General features: G+C 44.9%; 1 protein-coding gene across 1 annotated transcript; it reads right to left on the bottom strand.

Moving 5' to 3' along the window:
• Positions 1-11386: 11386 nt before the first annotated feature.
• On the bottom strand, positions 11387-17798 carry LOC121869937 (UDP-N-acetylglucosamine transferase subunit ALG14 homolog; the record flags this gene model as incomplete). The annotated part of the gene is given in 2 exon segments (XM_042371503.1): positions 11387-11825; positions 17553-17798. Coding segments are annotated over 2 exon segments (624 nt in total), but the record flags the coding sequence as incomplete, so codon positions are not given.
• Between the last annotated feature and the right edge of the window lie 16 nt (positions 17799-17814).

Below are 17814 nucleotides of genomic sequence, written 5' to 3'. Positions count from 1 at the left end.
TCATGGCGGCATCCTTCTTGATCGTCCGGATCGTAGATTCGTTCACGCCATGCTGGTGCACCAAATCAACTTGTCAAATTCCTTTTTCCAACTCTTGCACGATTTTGTACTTAACTTCGTAACTTAGGGCACGTCGTATCTTCTTGGGCTTCGGGTGGCTTGGTCCAGGTAATGCAAGGTTTTTCTGGGGTGGTGGGGGTCCAGCGGAAGCCATTGTTGAACAGATTAGCGAGCACAAGAGAGAACAGTATACGTGGTGACTGAGAACAATGAGACTGGCATGGCTAGGTCAGTAGCTTCTCTCCCGTGCCAGACCACGTCATATAACATTAGACCAATCACAGCTAGCGGCGGAGGGAGGTAAGGATAAGTGGCTCAATCACAGTCCCATACGTCATATGACGTCAGCGATAATGCAACAGCGACATACTAATAATAATAATAATAATAATTAATGGTTTATTGAAAGAGCTTGGCAGCCAGAAGGCTGAAAATATACAGTTACATATTTGGGGAATGGGTTACGAATTACAAATAATATACAAGTAACATGAGTGACACAAATAAGACATATAATAACTAGATGGGGAAAAGCTCAAACTACAGTTCATTTCAACATAGTGACAGTGCAAGGAGTAGTGTTTACTGGGTGTGAATACACTGATTTATTACAAGTTATTGATAATTTTTACAATGGTTGGGACTGGGCTGTTCTTATAGCGATCAGTTCGTGCACGTATGGGCTGGATGCGGTTGTGGTGTCGAACAGCAATTCTCGGACTAGGGATCTCAGGTGGTAGTAGGAGCCGGTGTCGGGGATGGTGTAGAAGCTTCTTACCAAATTTGCAGATGAGGTCGTGGTGATGAACAGTGAGAGTCGAAAGGGTCAGTGTGTTGAGCGCTTCTTGATATGTGGAGTAGGAAGGGGAGAGAATAATCTTGCATGCCCTCTTTTGCACTTTTTCTAGTTGTTTACGTTGTGTGGCATTTAGGGAGGAAGACCAGGTGGGGGAGGCATAGGTGAGCTTGGGAAGTATGAATGTTGTGTAAACACTGAGGAGCTCGTGTGCAGGAACTCCGAGGGACTTGAGTCGGCGTAGGAGGTGGAGACGGAAACTGGAGGATTTGATAACTTCACTGACGTGTGGTTTCCAATTTAGTTTGTTGTCTATGGTGACGCCGAGGAGCTTCGTGGAATCTACAACCTGGAGTGTGTTCGGACCTAGAGTAATGGAAGGAGGTGGGACAATGTCGGAGGAGAGGTTGATGTGCATAACCATGGTCTTGGTATGGTTGATGGTGACATGGTTGTTGGTGGCCCAGTTTTGGAGACTGTTCAATAAATCCTGAAGGGCAGTATATTTGGGAGCAGAATTGTTGACGCTGATCCCAATGGTGGAGTCGTCGACATATTTCCAGCCAGCAGGGTTTCTCTTAGGGCATCATTGATGAGCATAAGGAAGCAGAGTGGTCCCATCTTGGTGCCTTTGGGGACGCCACAGGTGAGTGACTGAAAGGTGGAGACAGCCCCTCGAAGCATAGCTTAAGGCCGTCACTGAGGAAGTCTGTAAGCCATGGTATAAGACTTCTCCGAAGCCCGAGGTCAATAGCTTTGTTGATGATTATATTGTGGTCGATTAGGCTCTAACGCTCAGTGAAATCAATGAAGGCGACAGCTACAGACTTTTTTTTTCGTTTCTCGAGATGGCGGTATATGTAATTAGAAAGGACAAGACAGTGAGTGGTGGAGGAAGCTTTACATGTTGCCAAATTGCCCAGTCGAACACAAAACTTTCACAGATTAGGCTGGGTATTGGGGTGATTGCAATAGGTCGTAGCTGATTTAAGGATTGTGGGCTGGTTGACTTGGGCACTGGTGATACATAAGAGGTCTTCCAGTCAGCTGGGCATCTGGCTTGACTGAGAGAAGCATTGATGATGGAGCATAGGGGTTTAGCAAGCTCCGGGGAGAACTCCTTGAAGAGTTTCATTGGTAAGTCAATGGGGGTGGTAGAGCGTTTTAATTTTAGTTTGTCCAGGCGTTTTGCTACTTCAAATTCTTCTACTAAGTCAGTGGGAAGGGGGGCTGGTAGGTAAGCAGGGAGAGTGGTTGTGTCAAGCCGGGGGAGCGTCTGGCATATAGTAGCGAAATGGTTGTTTGTTTGCTCAGCTGCGTCAACATTAGTGAGATGGCTAAGGAAGGGGAGGGGGTGTGTCTTATTGTTTAGTCCACAGAGTTCTTTAAGCTTACCATACCATTGACTGATGTTGGTCTGCTTCAGGTGTTGTAATTTGGTTGGGTAGTGGGACTTCTTTGCAGTGCGTATTTCGCGGATGACTCGGTTGCGAAGGGACCTGTAGCGGATGTGGTCATTGAGATGAAAGGCTCTGTCTCTCTGTTGCATAAGTCTTTTGATCCGAGGTGTGATCCAGGGCAAGTCAGCTGGGTGAGATCTGACGGACTTCTCGGGGAAGAAGTGGTGGTGAGCTTCCGTGGTGGTGTTGGTATAATTTATCCATTTGGTTTCCACGTCATCCACGCTAAGTACTTCAGTCCAGGGATGGTGAACTATCCACTGCCCGAAGAGGCGCACTGCAGAGTCAGTAATCGGCCTGTAGGTCTTGATGTAGGGTCTCTGTACTTGAGTGGGAGTGGCAGCTGGGGACCAGAGCACTGATAAGTGTGTGCTACACCCGATAGGAGGCATTGGTTCCGCTTCCCGCGTATGGTCAAGAATGGACCCCGTGAATAAAAAATGGTGCGGCGCGTCTGGACCTCCAGCCGCTCGCAGCGTAAATGACCACATTTACCATGTAATTAAAACATTTCATTATGGCAAGGCACCGCGTAAATGACCAAACGAGTAAACAAAAACCGCATAGAGCCAGATTATACTGTATTTCATTATTTAACTTATTATTAGTAGTAGTAGTAGTATTACTATTATCATTATTATTTCATTATTTTAATTTTTTATTTATTTTTTCTATCATGAATTATTATTATTCCATTTTCGCCCCCCAGGCGCCAATGTGTGCTAATCCCAGTAAAAAAAAAAAACTCTACTCTATCCTTATCATTGTATAGTTTTTCTAAGTACTCTGCCCATCTCTTTAACTTCTGCCTCAAACAGGATTTTATTGTCTTTGCTTTTAATAGTACAGTACCCAGCCCATTTTTTCCTTTTTCTTTGGTTCATTTGTTTAATATTTATGTACATTTCTCTACAATTAGGCTTCCTGTCATCATCTTCAATGTCCTAGAATTTCCTTTCTAGATCATTGTTTAGGCCTGTTTGAATTCCCTTTGAATTTCTTTGCTAATTTTTATGTAAGCTTCCCTTTTTTTCATATATTTTTTTTTATTTATTTATTTATTTTTTTCATTAGTCATCCACTTACTTTTAGCCTCATTCCTCCTATGTGTTATAAGTTTTCTCCAGTCTCTAACATTACTACAGGTTGTTCCTCTCTAGTCCGGCAACCTCGGGACCTGACCGGTGCCGGACCATGGAAATTCACCCTTTTCCTGGATAGATAGTGACTTGTGCATACACTTGGAAGCACTAGCACCACTTTCACTGCTTCCTGGTCTCTTTGAAGACATATTGAAGGGTTAAATGTTGTATAGTAGGTTTTCAAATTTCTTGAGTTTTTAATTTGACATTTTTTATTTGGACACACAAAAAAAACACTACACAATTTAAAATTTCAACGGCGGAAACTCGAATTTCGACGGGTTTGAGAGACCCGCCAATGTTCAGATGTGCACAATCGTGTAAACAGTGTCATTTCTCTTATGTACAAAAGATTCATTATTTTTTATTACTGAATGTCTTTTTGATTGAATTAATGTTTGTGTGTGCAAAATGAACAATACAATTCATTAATAATACGTGGAATATTAAAACACACGAGGAGACGAGACGGGATTGTTTTTGTTAATGTTTACAAAACCAGTGACTGATTGATTCTACATATAAAACTGAAGAAAATAAGACCCTGGTTGTATCTGTAGTGAAATTAATGTAAAAAATTAATATGGTTGTTTTAAGTATGTGTAATGTTATTTAGTGTTAATAAATGGAACAATATAAGTAGCTAACCATTAATGGTAAAGAAAAAAGAGATCGCGTAAGTGAGCACATGTGAAAACATATCGTCATTACTCTACATAAGAATATGAAAGCAACACTTATTTACTGTTCATATATATTTTAATTAATGTTTCTGAATTTAAAAAAAATTCTACCCACCAGTGGTGGTAAAGTTGAAAACATAAAGACAGCCAATGTTGTTGTGTGTGTTTTTACTCGGATAACGAAGTTGCCAAGTCATCAGGTTCAACTCTAGCTGAAGCTGTAGAACATAAGAACTTTTTCTGTGTTGTTTTAAGTTTTTATTTAACTTTATCTGTGTTATTTTCATTGGTTTATTAGGATGTTGCTTTATTACAGGTAGTAATTCGCCAAAAAAGTAGGGTAAATAAGGCCAAATTTAGACAAACATCGAAAGTACCAGACTCAAATTAATTTTCTCCATGGGCAAACTAAAATCGTTCCGGACCACGGGAGTTTCCGGACCACAGAATGCCAGGCTAGAGAGGTACAACCTGTACTTCGTACTTATTAAATTGTTGTCCTGGTCCCTGTTCATCAAAGTCACCCCCTAGCAATACTGAAAAAAAAAATCCCTTTAATTTCATATTCTATCGCTCCCCAAGTTTTGAGCTTACCTAAATTTCATTTGGTTTTGTACAGTTTTAATTATTGAAGTTTTAGCCTCACTAAACTCATTACTGGGAAGTGATCTGTCCCTGATAGGTCTCGGTTCAGGTTATTGAATTTATAAAAATTTCCTGAATTAAAATGTAATCTACAGTATTTGATTCGTGAATGTTGTTTACATTGTCTTGTGGGCTGTATGTCTGTGATGGTGTATGTCTGTGAGGGTGAGTGTCTGTGAGGGTGTGTGAGGCTGCTGTGATGGTGTATGTCTGTGAGGGTGCGTGTCTGTGAGGGTGTGTGAGGCTGTTGTGATGGTGTATATCTGTGAGGGTGTGTGTCTGTGATGGTGTGTGTCTGTGAGGGTGTGTGCGATTGCTGTGATGGTGTATGTCTGTGAGGGTGTGTGTCTGTGATGGTGTGTGTCTGTGAGGGTGTGTGCGACTGCTGTGATGGTGTATGTCTGTGAGGGTGTGTGTCTGTGAGGGTGTGTGAGGCTGTGTGATTTGTCTGTGAGGGGTGTGTGAGGCGTGTGTGAGGGTGTGTGTCGTGGGGTGTGTGGAGGCTGTTGTGACGGTGTGTCTGTGAGGGTGTGTGAGTGCGTGATGGTGTGTGTCTGTGAGGTGTGAGGCTGCTGTGAGGGTGTGTGTCTGTGGTGTGTGTGTGTCTGTGATGGTGTGTGTCTGTGAGGGTGTGTGAGGCTTTGTGAGGGTGTGTGTCTGTGAGGGTGTGTGAGGCTGTGTTGTGATGGGTGTGTGTCTGTGAGGGTGTGTGAGGCTGTTGTGAGGGTGTGTGTGTCTGTGAGGTGTGTGAGGCTGTTGTGTGATGGTGTGTGTGTCTGTGAGGGTGTGTGAGGCTGCTGTAGAGGTGTATGTCTGTGAGGGTGTCTGTGAGGCTGTATGTCTGTGAGGGTGTATATCTGTGATGGTGTGTGTCTGTAGGGTGTGTGAGGCTGCTGTGAGGGTGTGTGTGTCTGAGGGTGTGTGTCTGTGAGGGTGTGTGTCTGTGAGGGTGTATGTCTGTGAGGGTGTATGTCTGTGAGGGTGTATGTCTGTGAGGGTGTGTATGTCTGTGAGGTGTGTGTCTGTTGTGAGGGTGTGTGAGGCTGCTGTGAGGGTGTGTGTCTGTGATGGTGTGTGTTGAGGCTGTATGTCTGTGATGGTGTGTGTCTGTGAGGTTATGTCTGTGTGGGTGTATGTCTGTGAGGGTGTATGTCTGTGAGGGTGTGTGTCTGTGAGGGTGTGTGAGGCTGCTGTGAGGGTGTGAGGCTGCTGTGAGGGTGTATGTCTGTGAGGGTGTATGTCTGTGAGGGTGTGTCTGAGTGCGTGTGAGAGCTGCTGTGAGGTGTAGTCTGTCAGGTGTGTCTGTGAGGTGTGTGTCTGTGAGGTGTGTGAGCTGCTGTGAGGTGTATGTCTGAGGGTGTGTGTCTGTGGTGTGTGAGGCTGCTGTGAGGTGTATGTCTGTGAGGGGTGTGTGTCTGTGATGGTGTGTGTCTGTGAGGGTGTATGAGGCTGTGAGGTGTGTGTGTCTGTGAGGGTGTGTGTCTGTGAGGGTGTATGTCTGTGAGGGTGTGTGTGTGTCTGTGAGGGTGTTGAGGCTGCTGTGAGGGTGTATGTCTGTGAGGTGTGTGTGTCTGTGAGGGTGTGTGAGGCTGCGTGAGGGTGTGTGTCTGTGAGGGTGTGTGTCTGTGAGGGGGTGTGTGTCTGTGGACGGTGTGTGTCTGTGACGGTGTGAGAGGCTGCTGTGAGGGTGTGGTTGCTGTGAGGGTGTTGTGAGGCTGCTGTGAGGGTGTGTGTGTCTGTGAGGGTGTGTGGAGGCTGCTGTGAGGGTGTGTGTCTGTGAGGGTGTGTGAGGCTGCTGTGAGGATGTGTGTCTGTGAGGTGTATGTCTGTGAGGGTGTGTGTCTGTAGGGATGTATGAGGCTGCTGAGGTGTGTGTCTGTGAGGGTGTAGAGGCTGCTGTGAGGGGTGTGTGTCTGTGGTGTGTGTGTGTGTCTGTGATGGTGTGTGTCTGTGAGGGGTGTGTGGAGGCTGCTGTGAGGGTGTGTGTCTGTGAGGGTGTGTGAGGCTGTGTGATGGTGTGTGTCTGTGAGGGTGTGTGTGTCTGTGATAGGGTGTGTGTCTGTGAGGGTGTATGGGGCTGCTGTGAGGTTGTATGTGTCTGCGTGGTGGTCTGTGAGGTGTGTCTGTGAGGGGTGTCTGTGAGGGGTGTGTGTCTGTGAGGGTGTGTGAGGTGTATGTCTGTGAGGGTGTGTGTCTGGTGGTGTCTGTGGGGTGTAGAGCTGCTGGGGTGAGCTGTAGGGTGTATGTCTGTGAGGTGTGTAGGCTGCAGATGGTGTGTGTGTCTGTGAGGGTGTGTGTCTGTGAGGGTGTATGTCTGTGAGGGTGTGTGTCTGTGAGGTGTGTGTCTGTGAGGGGTGTATGTCTGTGAGGGTGTGTGTCTGAGGGTGTCTGTGAGGGTGTATGTCTGTGAGGGTGTGTCTGTGAGGGTGTATGTCTGTGAGGGTGTGTGTGTGTCTGTGAGGGTGTGTGAGGCTGCTGTGAGGGTGTATGTCTGTGAGGGTGTGTCTGTGAGGGTGTATGTCTGTGAGGGTGTGTGAGGCTGCTGTGAGGGTGATGTCTGTGAGAGTATGTCTGTGAGGGGTGTGTGAGGCTGCTGTGAGGGTGTATGTCTGTGAGGGTGTATGTCTGTGAGGTGTATGTCTGTGAGGGTGTGTGTGTGTGAGGTGTGTGAGGCTGCTGAGGTGTATGTCTGTGAGGGTGTGTCTGTGAGGTGTCTGTGAGGTGGTAGGGTGTGTGGAAGCTGCTGTGAGGGGTGTATGTCTGTGAGGGTGAGTCTGTGAGGGGTGTGGAGGCTGCTGTGGGGTGTATGTCTGTGAGGGGTGTATGTCTGAGGGTGTGTGTCTGTGAGGGTGTATGTCTGTGAGGGTGTGTGTGTCTGTGGTGTGTGTCTGAGGGTGTGGGTCTGTGAGGGTGTGTGTGTGTGTCTGGAGGGTGTGTGTGTGTCTGTGAGGGTGTGTGTGTGTGTGTCTGTGAGGTGTGTGTGTCTGTGAGGGTGTGTGTGGGCTGCTGTGAGGGGTGTATGTCTGTAGGGGTGTGTGAGGCTGCTGTGAGGTGTGTCTGTGAGGGTGTGTGAGGATGGTGTGTGTCTGTAGGGTGTGTGAGGCTCCTGTGAGGGTGTATGTCTGTGAGGGTGTGTGTGGCTGTGAGGTGTATGTCTGTGAGGGTGTGTCTGTGAGGGGTGTGTCTGTGGTGTATGTCGGTGAGGGTGTATGTCTGAGGGAGCTGTGTCTGTGAGGGTGTGTGTCTGTGATGGTGTATGTCTGTGAGTGTGTGTGAGGCTGCTGTGATGGTGTGTGTGTCTGTGAGTGTGTGAGGCTGTTGTGTCTGTGAGGTGTGTGCTGCTGTGATGGTGTGTGTCTGTGTGGGGTGTGTGAGGCTGTTGTGATGGTGTATGTCTGTGAGGGTGTGTGGGAGGCTGCTGTGGTGTGTGTGTGTCTGTGAGGGGTGTGTGAGGCTGTTGTGATGGTGTGTGTCTGTGAGGGGTGTGTGAGGCTGCTGTGATGGTGTGTGTCTGTGAGGGTGTGTGAGGCTGTTGTGATGGTGTGTCTGTGAGGGGTGTGTGTCTGTGAGGGTGTGTGAGGCTTTTGTGATGGTGTGTGTCTGTGAGGGTGTGTTAAGCTGTTGTGATGGTGTATGTCTGTGAGGTGTGTGAGGTTGTTGTGATGGTGTGTGTCTGTGAGGTGTGTGGGAGGCTGTGTGAGGCTGCTGTGTGAGGTGTGTCTGTCTGTGAGGGTGTATGAGGCTGCTGTGATGGGGTGTGTGTCTGTGAGGGTGTGTGAGGCTGTTGTGATGGTGTGTGTCTGTGAGGGTGTGTGAGGCTGCTGTGATGGTGTGAGGCTGTTGTGATGGGTGTGTGTCTGTGAGGGTGTGTAGGGCTGTTGTGATGGTGTATGTCTGTGAGGTGTGTCTGTGAGGGTGTGTGAGGTTGTTGTGATGGTGTGTGTCTGTGAGGGTGTGTGGGGCTGTTGTGATGGTGTGTGTCTGTGGTGTGAGGCTGTTGTGATGGTGTGTGTCTGGGTGTGTGAGGCTGCTGTGAGGGTATGTGAGGCTGTTCTGATGGTGTGTGTCTGTGAGGGGTGTGAGGCCTGCTGTGTGAGGGGTGTGTGAGGCTGTTGTGATGGTGTGTGTCTGTGAGGGTGTGTGTGTCTGTGGGGTGTGTGTGAGGCTGTTGTGATGTGTGTGTCTGTGAGGGGTGTGTGGGGCTGCTGTGAGGGTGTGTGTGTCTGTGAGGGTGTGTGAGGCTGTTCTGATGGTGTGTGTCTGTGAAGTGTGTGAGGCTGTTGTGATGGTGTGTGTCTGTGAGGGTGTGTGTGAGGCTGTTGTGAGTGGTGTGTTGTCTGTGAGGGTGTGTGAGGCTGTTGTGATGGTGTGTGTCTGTGAGGTGTGTGAGGCTGTTGTGATGGTGTGTGTCTGTGAGGGTGTGTGAGGCTGTTGTGATGGTGTGTGTGTCTGTGAGGGTGTGTGAGGCTGCTGTGAATGTTGTGTGTCTGTGGTGTGTGAGGCTGTTGTGATGGTGTGTGTCTGTGTGAGGGTGTGGGGCTGCTGTGATGGTGTGTGTCTGTGAGGGTGTGTGTGAGGCTGTTGTGAGGGGTGTGTGAGGCTGCTGTGAGGGTGTGTGTCTGTGATGGTGTGTGTCTGTGAGGGTGTGAGCTGCTGTGAGTGTGTGTGAGGCTGCTGTGATGGTGTGTGGCGTGAGGTGTATGGGCTGTTGTGAGGGTGTATGTCTGTGAGGGTGTGTGGGCTGCTGTGATGGTGTGTGTCTGTGAGGGTATGTGAGGCTGTTGTGATGGTGTGTCTGTGAGGGTGTGAGGCTGTGTGATGGTGTGTGTGTCTGTGTGAGGGTGTGTGAGGCTGTTGTGAGGGTGTATGTCTGTGAGGGGTGTGTGAGGCTGCTGTGAGGGTGTGTGTCTGTGGTGTGTGAGGCTGTTGTGATGGTGTGTGTCTGTGAGGTGTGAGGCTGTTGTGATGGTGTGTGTCTGTGAGGTGTGTGAAGCTGCTGTGATGGTGTGTGTGTGTCTGTGAGGGTCTGTGAGGCTGCTGTGATGGTGTGTGTCTGTGGTGTGTGAGGCTGCTGTGATGGTGTGTGTGTCTGTGAGGGTGTGTGAGGCTGCTGTGATGGTGTGTGTCTGTGAGGGTGTGTGGGAGGCTGTTGTGATGGTGTGTCTCTCTGTGAGGGTGTGTAGGCTGCTGTGATGGGTGTGTGTCTGTGAGGTGGGTGAGGCTGGTGTGTGTCTGTGAGGGGTGTGTCTGTGGTGTGTCTGTGGAGGCTGCTGTGAGGTGTGTGGGGCTGCTGTGATGGTGTGTCTGTCTGTGAGGCTGTTGTGATGATGTGTGTCTGTGAGGGTGTGTGTGAGGCTGCTGTGAGGGTGTATGTCTGAGGGTGTATGTCTGTGATGGGTGTGTCTGTGAGGGTGTGTGGGAGGCTGCTGGTGATGGTGTGTGTCTGTGAGGGTGTGTGTCTGTGAGGGTGTATGTCTGTGAGGCTGCTGTGAGGGTGTCTGTGAGGTGTTGTCTGTGATGGTGTGTGTGTGTCTGGGGGTGTTGAGGCTGTTGTGATGGTGTGTGTCTGTGAGGGTGTATGTCTGTGATGGTGTGTCTGTGAGGTGTGTGAGGCTGCTGTGGGTGTGTGTCTGTGAGGGGTGTGTCTGTGAGGTGTATGTCTGTGAGGGTGTATGTCTGTGAGGGTGTATGTCTGTGATGGTGTGTGTAGGCTGTTGTGATGGGTGTGTGTCTGTGAGGGTGTGTGAGGCTGTTGTGATGGTGTGTGTGTCTGTGAGGGTGTGTGAGGCTGTTGTGATGGTGTGTGTCTGTGAGGGTGTGTGAGGCTGCTGTGATGGGTGTGTGTCTGTGAGGGTGTGTGAGGTTGTTCTGTGGTGTGTGTGTGAGGGGTGTGTGAGGCTGTTGTGATGGTGTGTGTCTGTGAGGGTGTGTGAGGCTGTGTGATGGTGTGTGTCTGTGAGGGTGTGTGAGGCTGTTGTGATGGTGTGTGTCTGTGAGGGTGTGTGGGCTGCTGTGATGGTGTGTGTCTGTGAGGTGTGAGGTTGTTGTGATGGTGTGTGTCTGTGAGGGTGTGTGAGGCTGTTGTGATGGTGTGTGTCTGTGAGGGTGTGTGAGGCTGTTGTGATGGTGTGTGTCTGTGAGGGTGTGTGAGGCTGTTCTGATGGTGTGTGTCTGTGAGGGTGTGTGAGGCTGCTGTGAGGGTGTGTGAGGCTGCTGTGATGGTGTGTGTCTGTGAGGCTGCTGTGATGGTGTATATCTGAGGGTGTGGCCATGTAAGGGTGTGAGGACGGTGTGAGAGTGTGAGGCTGGTGTAAGGGTGTGAAGCTAGAGTGAGAATGAGAGGATGGTGTGAGGGTGTTAGGTAGGTGTAATAATTAAGAAAATAAGTAAACACTGTAATAATTAAGTCAGTAAGTAAGTAATAATGATGCCAGTAACAAGTGAATCATACAACATAATGTTCAGAGACGCTTGTGACTGAGACAATTAGGAAAGTTATTTGCTTGACATTATTATCTGATCCTTGTTTTCATAAATGTTGAACAGTGCACAATTCTGGTTTGGCTTTTATTAAATCTATTTCTGGAAATGAGAAACAAATTCAAACACATGATTTTATTAACACAAAAGATTACAAAGAAGACATCACCTATGACTCGCATCACACCAGACGACCCATGTACTTAGATCGTGGGTACTTGTCCTTCAGCTGTGGCCATTGTACAATAAAGTCATCCGTTATTCTATACAACATGCGGCCAGATAGAGAGAGGGACTGCACACGACAGAGGCTTTCAATAAATACCACACGAGCCTGACAAATACCAAGGATGCGAAATAATACAGCTGAAATGCATACCGGCACACACGTTCCTGGCCCATTGGTGAGGATGAGCGATGGACGGTGACGAGCAACTATTAAAACACTAAAGATAAAAGCCCATACTGCAGTGACTGTTGTTGAAGTCCATGACTGTCCCACCTCCCTAGTCCGGGGCACAACTTCCACTATGAACTGGTCCTCTCCTCCGCTGTTTACCTGGAGGAACGAAGAAAAAATACCATAGTAATAAAGCGAGGATTTGAGGGTAGACTGTCACACTTTCAATAAATTTTTTCTGATTATTTGTGAGAGAGTTTTCCCATTACAATATTATTTATTTGTATGTGTTTTGTGTGTGTGTGTGTGTCTGCAGTACAGGTAAAGAAAATTACTGTCTCTAGAATGAATGGCTCCCTGTCCCATCTGCGTAAATGCTGGCAACTTTAAAACTACCCACAGACCTTCTTGGGTACATCCAGGGTGTCATCTGCGAATAATAGAGGACTGCGAAATAAAAATCAGTGAATTTGGGGGGCCCCCTGTACTTGGGTTCATACAAAGGGGTGTTAGTTACAAAATTAGCAAGGTTATCCTAAAAATATATCTTGCGCTTGTGAGACCTCACTTGAATTACACAGTTCAGTTCTGGTCACCTTACTACAGAATGGATATAGAATCCCAAGAAAGAAATCAGAAGAGAATGACAAGACTAATCCCAGGCATTAGGAACCTTGAGTACAGAGAAAAGGTTAAAGCACCTCAATTTGCACTCCCTCGAGAGATGTAGAGCGAGGGGCGATATGATCAAAGTGTATAAATCGAAGTCAGGGCTAAACAAAGGTGATATAACAAAGGTACACAAACTATCCAACCGGGAGCAAACTCGTAGCAATGGTTTTAAATAAGACAAATTTAGATTTAGGCATGAGATAGGTAAACACTGGTTTGGAAATAGAGTAGTGGATGAGTGAAACAAGTTGCCAAACATCATCATTAACTTAAATACGCTGGATAGCTTCAAATATAGGTTGGATGGGTATATGAGCGATAGGTGTGAGGTGTAAATGGGATTGCCCGCTGCAGTTTCCTCCATTCTTATGTACTTATTTACATTAAAGGCGGGCAGTCACATCCCATCGCTTCATGGCAACGTGTACATCATATACTGTATATTCGAAAATGTCACATAATCCAAAATTTTACGAAATACAGGATGTACCTCTCTAGTCCGGCATTCTGTGGTCCAGAAACTCCCATGGTCCGGAACGATTTTAGCTTGCCCAATAGTTAGATGGGCAGCTTTTTTTTTTATCTGAATTATTATTATTATTATTACAGGAGTATTACATTTTCGCCACTCAGGCTCCAATGTGGGTCAGTGACCTGTGCCCGGGTGGGCTAATCCCTAAAAAAAAAAAAAAAAAAACAAAGCCGCGGGAAATTAAGGTTTGTTTACAACCGGCAGTTCGGCGCTCTCTCTCTCTCTCTCTGTTTGTCTGTACAGTACAGAGTACAACATTTAACCCTTCAATATATATGAACAGTAAATAAGTGTTGCTTTTATATTCTTATGTAGAGTAATGACGATATGTTTTTACATGTGCTCACTTACAAAGGCGCAGTCTCACTTTTTTTCTTTAACATTAATGGTTAGCTACTTATATTGTTCCATTTATTAACATTAAATAACATTACTTCAAACAACCATATTAATTTTTACATTAATTTTACTACAGCTACAACCAGGGTTTTATTTTCTTGTTTTATATGTAGAACCAATCAGTCACTGGTTTTGTAAACATTAACGAAAACAATGCCGGCAGCCGTCTCGTCTCCTCGTGTGTTTTAATGTTCCACGAATTATTAATAAATTGTATTGTTCATTTTGCACACACAAACATTAATTCAATAAAAAAAATCAGAAACATTAATTAAAACATATATGAACAGTAAATAAGTGTTGCTTTCATATTCTTATGTAGGGTAATGATGATATGTTTTTCACATGTGCGCACTTACATATGCGCAGTCTCACTTTTTTCTTTAACATTAATGGTTGTTACTTTTATTGTTCTATTTATTAACATTAAATAACATTACTTAAAACAACCATATTATTTTTTTACATGAATTTTACTACAGTTACAACCAGGGTCTTATCTTCTTGTTTTATATGTAGAACCAGTCAGTCACTGGTTTTGTAATCAATGAAAACAATGCTGTCTCATTTCCTTGAGTGTTTTAATATTCTACGTATTATTAATGAATTGTATTTCTCATTTTGCACACAAACATTAATTCAATAAAAAAGACATTCAGTAATAAACAATAATGAATCTTTTGTACATAAGAGAAATGACGCTGTTTACACGATTGTGCACGTCGTCTGAACGTTGGCGGGCCATTCAAACCCGTCGAAATTCGAGTTTCTGCCCTCAAATTTTTAAATTATGTAGTGTTTTTTTTGTGTCCAAATAAAAAACGTTGAATTAAAAACTAGCGAAATTTGAGAAGCTACTGTACGACATTTAACCCTTCAATAGGTCTTCAAAGAGACCACGAGGCAGTGAAAGTGGTGCTAACGTAAGCGCAAGTCACTATCTGTCCAGGAAAAGGGTGAATTTCCATGGTCCGGAAATTTCCATGGTCCGGCACCGGTCAGGTCCCGAGGTTGCCAGACTAGAGAGGTGCAACCTGTACAGTAATAGCTCTGTTAGCCAGAATCCCTTTGGGAACGATTTTCTGAGGGGCACATTTTCTGGAAAATTCATAGAAAATTTTCCTGATACCCAGAAAATTTCAGGGATGGGGGTTTTTTTTTCTGGGTTTGAGAGATGAAAATCGGGCGTATTTTCCGGAAATTCTGAGGACAATTTTCCGTACCCAGAAAAATCCAGGGATGAGGGCCATTTTTCCGGCTTTGAGAGAGTCTTCTCATTCCCGGAAGTGCTCTAACCATTTGTTCCAGCTAACAGAGATACCACTGTAATACTGTAAACAAATTGTAATATACCCCTACATATATATCATATGTCTCTCGTAGATCAAAATTTTACCAAATATTAAATTTTTTTATAATATTTCATAACAGCCAAACATTATGCATTATAAGTGATTTTGAATTTTAGGGGTGCAAATTATGGGGGTTTAATGAATATTGTTTATTGCCCATATTCAAGTTGCAGTATCCTTCTCTACTCTACTGTTATTCTTGTATGGGTGTCATTTCTTGCCTCTTACCTTTTATTTTCCCACTTGTATGTGCTTACTGGGACAACCCTGGAGCTTTCTAAATGTTTCTTTTTCAAATGGAAGAAAGTATTTTAAATGCCTGAGGTGAGAAGTGGTGGTGTAGGAGGCTGGTGAAAGTCATATTTATCAGTGAGAACATGATTTCATAAGCTCTTTGTCTAAACTAACAATGCTAAGTCAAATATCAGTACTGTACAAGCATTATAAATCTTCAGCACTGGTGACTTCAGACTGTTATCAAGTTTATTAATGTTAAGATAGATTCTAGGGTCAAATTCTTTGGACTGGAGGGCATCACAGTTTATAAAAGATTTGGTGGTAAAAAATTATTGGGCAGGAATGTACACGTAACCCCCGAGGTACTATATTTCACTTTAACGATGGTTATAAATTAACACCATCTTGTTAAATATACGATCAAAACAACTTGCTTTAACGATATCCGTATAATAGCCATTGATATTCATTGGTCGGATTTTTTTTCTCTAGTGCAAAGTATGGGTTGTTTATATTCAAATCAATCGCAGTCTTGCAAGGATTCCAGCATTTCTATGCCAATTCAGTGACATTTTATAAGGAAATAATATTTCACCCTATGCACCATGCATCTCTACCTTCACTTGTCAGCCTACCCACATGTCGCCACACGGCCAACCCGCGCACTACTGCCTTCCCCTTGGTTCTTTGTCAGTTGTAAATTCACCCATCACATTGCTCCATGATTATCAGCCAGCATCATACATTGTGCTTCTCATCAGTGGCTTTTTCTTATATAGTGAGAGGACAGCACTAACCCTTAGATTGAACTGTATTATGGTGACTGTGAAGTGATATTTTCTGTGTTTTTGTGAATAAGATGCATCGACTGTTGTTTTGAAATTGTGAGCTGTGTCGGCCGCTATCACAGTTTTTGTTATCATCGTTCGCTCCGTTTTTGTGACTGAAGTGAGCAGTGTAACTTTGAAAATGTCTAGGAAGGCCAAGGCACCCATGACAACCGTGTCTCTGAGGTGACGCTTGACAATGTTAAGCAGCACGAGACTCCTCAGAAGCTGTGTGGGAGTCACAGTGACGTCTCCACTCCACCCACAAGAGTCCCCTTTGCCATTGTATCTTGGGGGTTACCTGTACACTCGCTACAGAAAGTATCTGCAAGGTGGGGTCCGATGAATTTTTAAATGAACACTGCGACTCCTGACATCTCGGTAGGGTTGTCAAAACCCTTTGTCCGTTGTCATATTGTCTAACAAAAAATTTTGCAGATAATTTTTGTCGCAAATGTACCTCAGTTTATAGTGTGGGATCCTACATGAAAATGCAGATAACCCCCAAGATACGATGGGGTTACGTTCCTGAAAAACCCATCGGTAGGTGAAATATTGTAAATAGGGAGCATTATAACATGGGGTTCAATGGGATACGTTCCCAGCCAGTCCCCAAACACACATGTATCACCGACAAAAAATTTCCTACACTACTACTATCAGTACAAAACATGTATAACTTACATTGCTGGAATCCTTGCAAGACACTGATTAATTTGAATATAAACAACCATAGTTTGCAATAGAGAAAAAAAAGTCTGACTCCTGGATATCGATGGATATCGTTAAAGTGGGTTGTTTTGATCATACATAGCGAGTTGGTGTTAATTTATAACCATCGTTAAAGTGAAACATCACGTTTAGAGTTACCCGCAGGTCCATTATGGTGAGAATTCACCCTGCAGATACTATTTTAATAACAGCCATCTATCATTACGTGGGACCTGGCCATACTCAAAGGGTAAAGTGATCTAATGGATACTTTCCTCCTGTTCTAGAGGTCACTGATTCATTCCAGGGCATCCCACTCCACCCAAATGTGAATGGGAACTTAACTTTAGAGCTGAGCAATGAATGTAGTTCAGAGCAGTACTGGCCACAATGTGCTACTGAATAAACCATCAGGTTTATGGGACCCATTTACATTGTTTATTTGTACTGTACTTTCCTCCAAGTGTACATTATCTGAGACCCAATTTCTAAATACTGTACAGTAGCAGCCAGCATGGACTGGTTCACTTAAAAGATAAACATATCAACAAGTACATTTCTTCCTACACTGTTTTAAGTATTGCTGAAGAGTCTTTGATATCCAAGTAAAAGATGTGAAAACTGTTTGTGGAAGTTGCAACATGAAATATCCCGTCTTAAAAAATAAAATAACTTGCATGTAAGAAACACACAAAAGATAACAATTTGTACCATCACTGAGACAACAACAGCAGCATGTAAAATTATCTATAAAAGGATGAAAAACAAGCAAAAAATTACCTATACAGCTACTCCTCGACTTACGACCACCCGGACATACGACCGCCCCAGTCGTACCAAATTTTTTTCAATTTACGTATTTTCGAGTCCCAACATTAGTGATTGCGCTGTGTACTGACAAAATTTTAGTTTGCAATTCCCTTTAAAATGGCTGGCATGCTTAAAAGTGAGTTTTGTGGTGCTGAGAAGAAAAAGAGACATCCATTTTAGATTTTCTATGCATTATCTTTGCATTTTCGACTTACGACCTGGATTTGGGTCCCTAACCCCGTCGTAAGTCGAGGAGTGACTGTATAGATAAATCTTTTCACTGAAGCATGAGAACTGAAGACCCTCATCTTATTCTTGCATTACCAAACAAAATCCCTAGACTTACCTGAAGTCTTTCCTCCATCTGTGAGAGTCTTTTGAGGCTGATGGCATCTGTAGCGGCTACAACATAAACTCGTGGACTATAGCAAAATGGATCCAATGTGGCAACCATTTTGAGCATTTCCCCAGTATGACCACCTGAACCAAGAACTACCAAAGTTTTCACAGTCTTCTCAGTAACCATCAGAGGTATGTGGCTACAGAGGTTGATTGAGTACAAGACGTACCCAACACGTATCAGCAGTATTATATATATACGTAACTGG

This window comes from Homarus americanus, unplaced genomic scaffold (assembly GCF_018991925.1).
Source record: "Homarus americanus isolate GMGI-L3 unplaced genomic scaffold, GMGI_Hamer_2.0 scaffold14467, whole genome shotgun sequence".
NCBI classification, from domain to species: domain Eukaryota; kingdom Metazoa; phylum Arthropoda; class Malacostraca; order Decapoda; family Nephropidae; genus Homarus; species Homarus americanus.
This window is presented reverse-complemented; position numbering and strand designations above follow the sequence as displayed.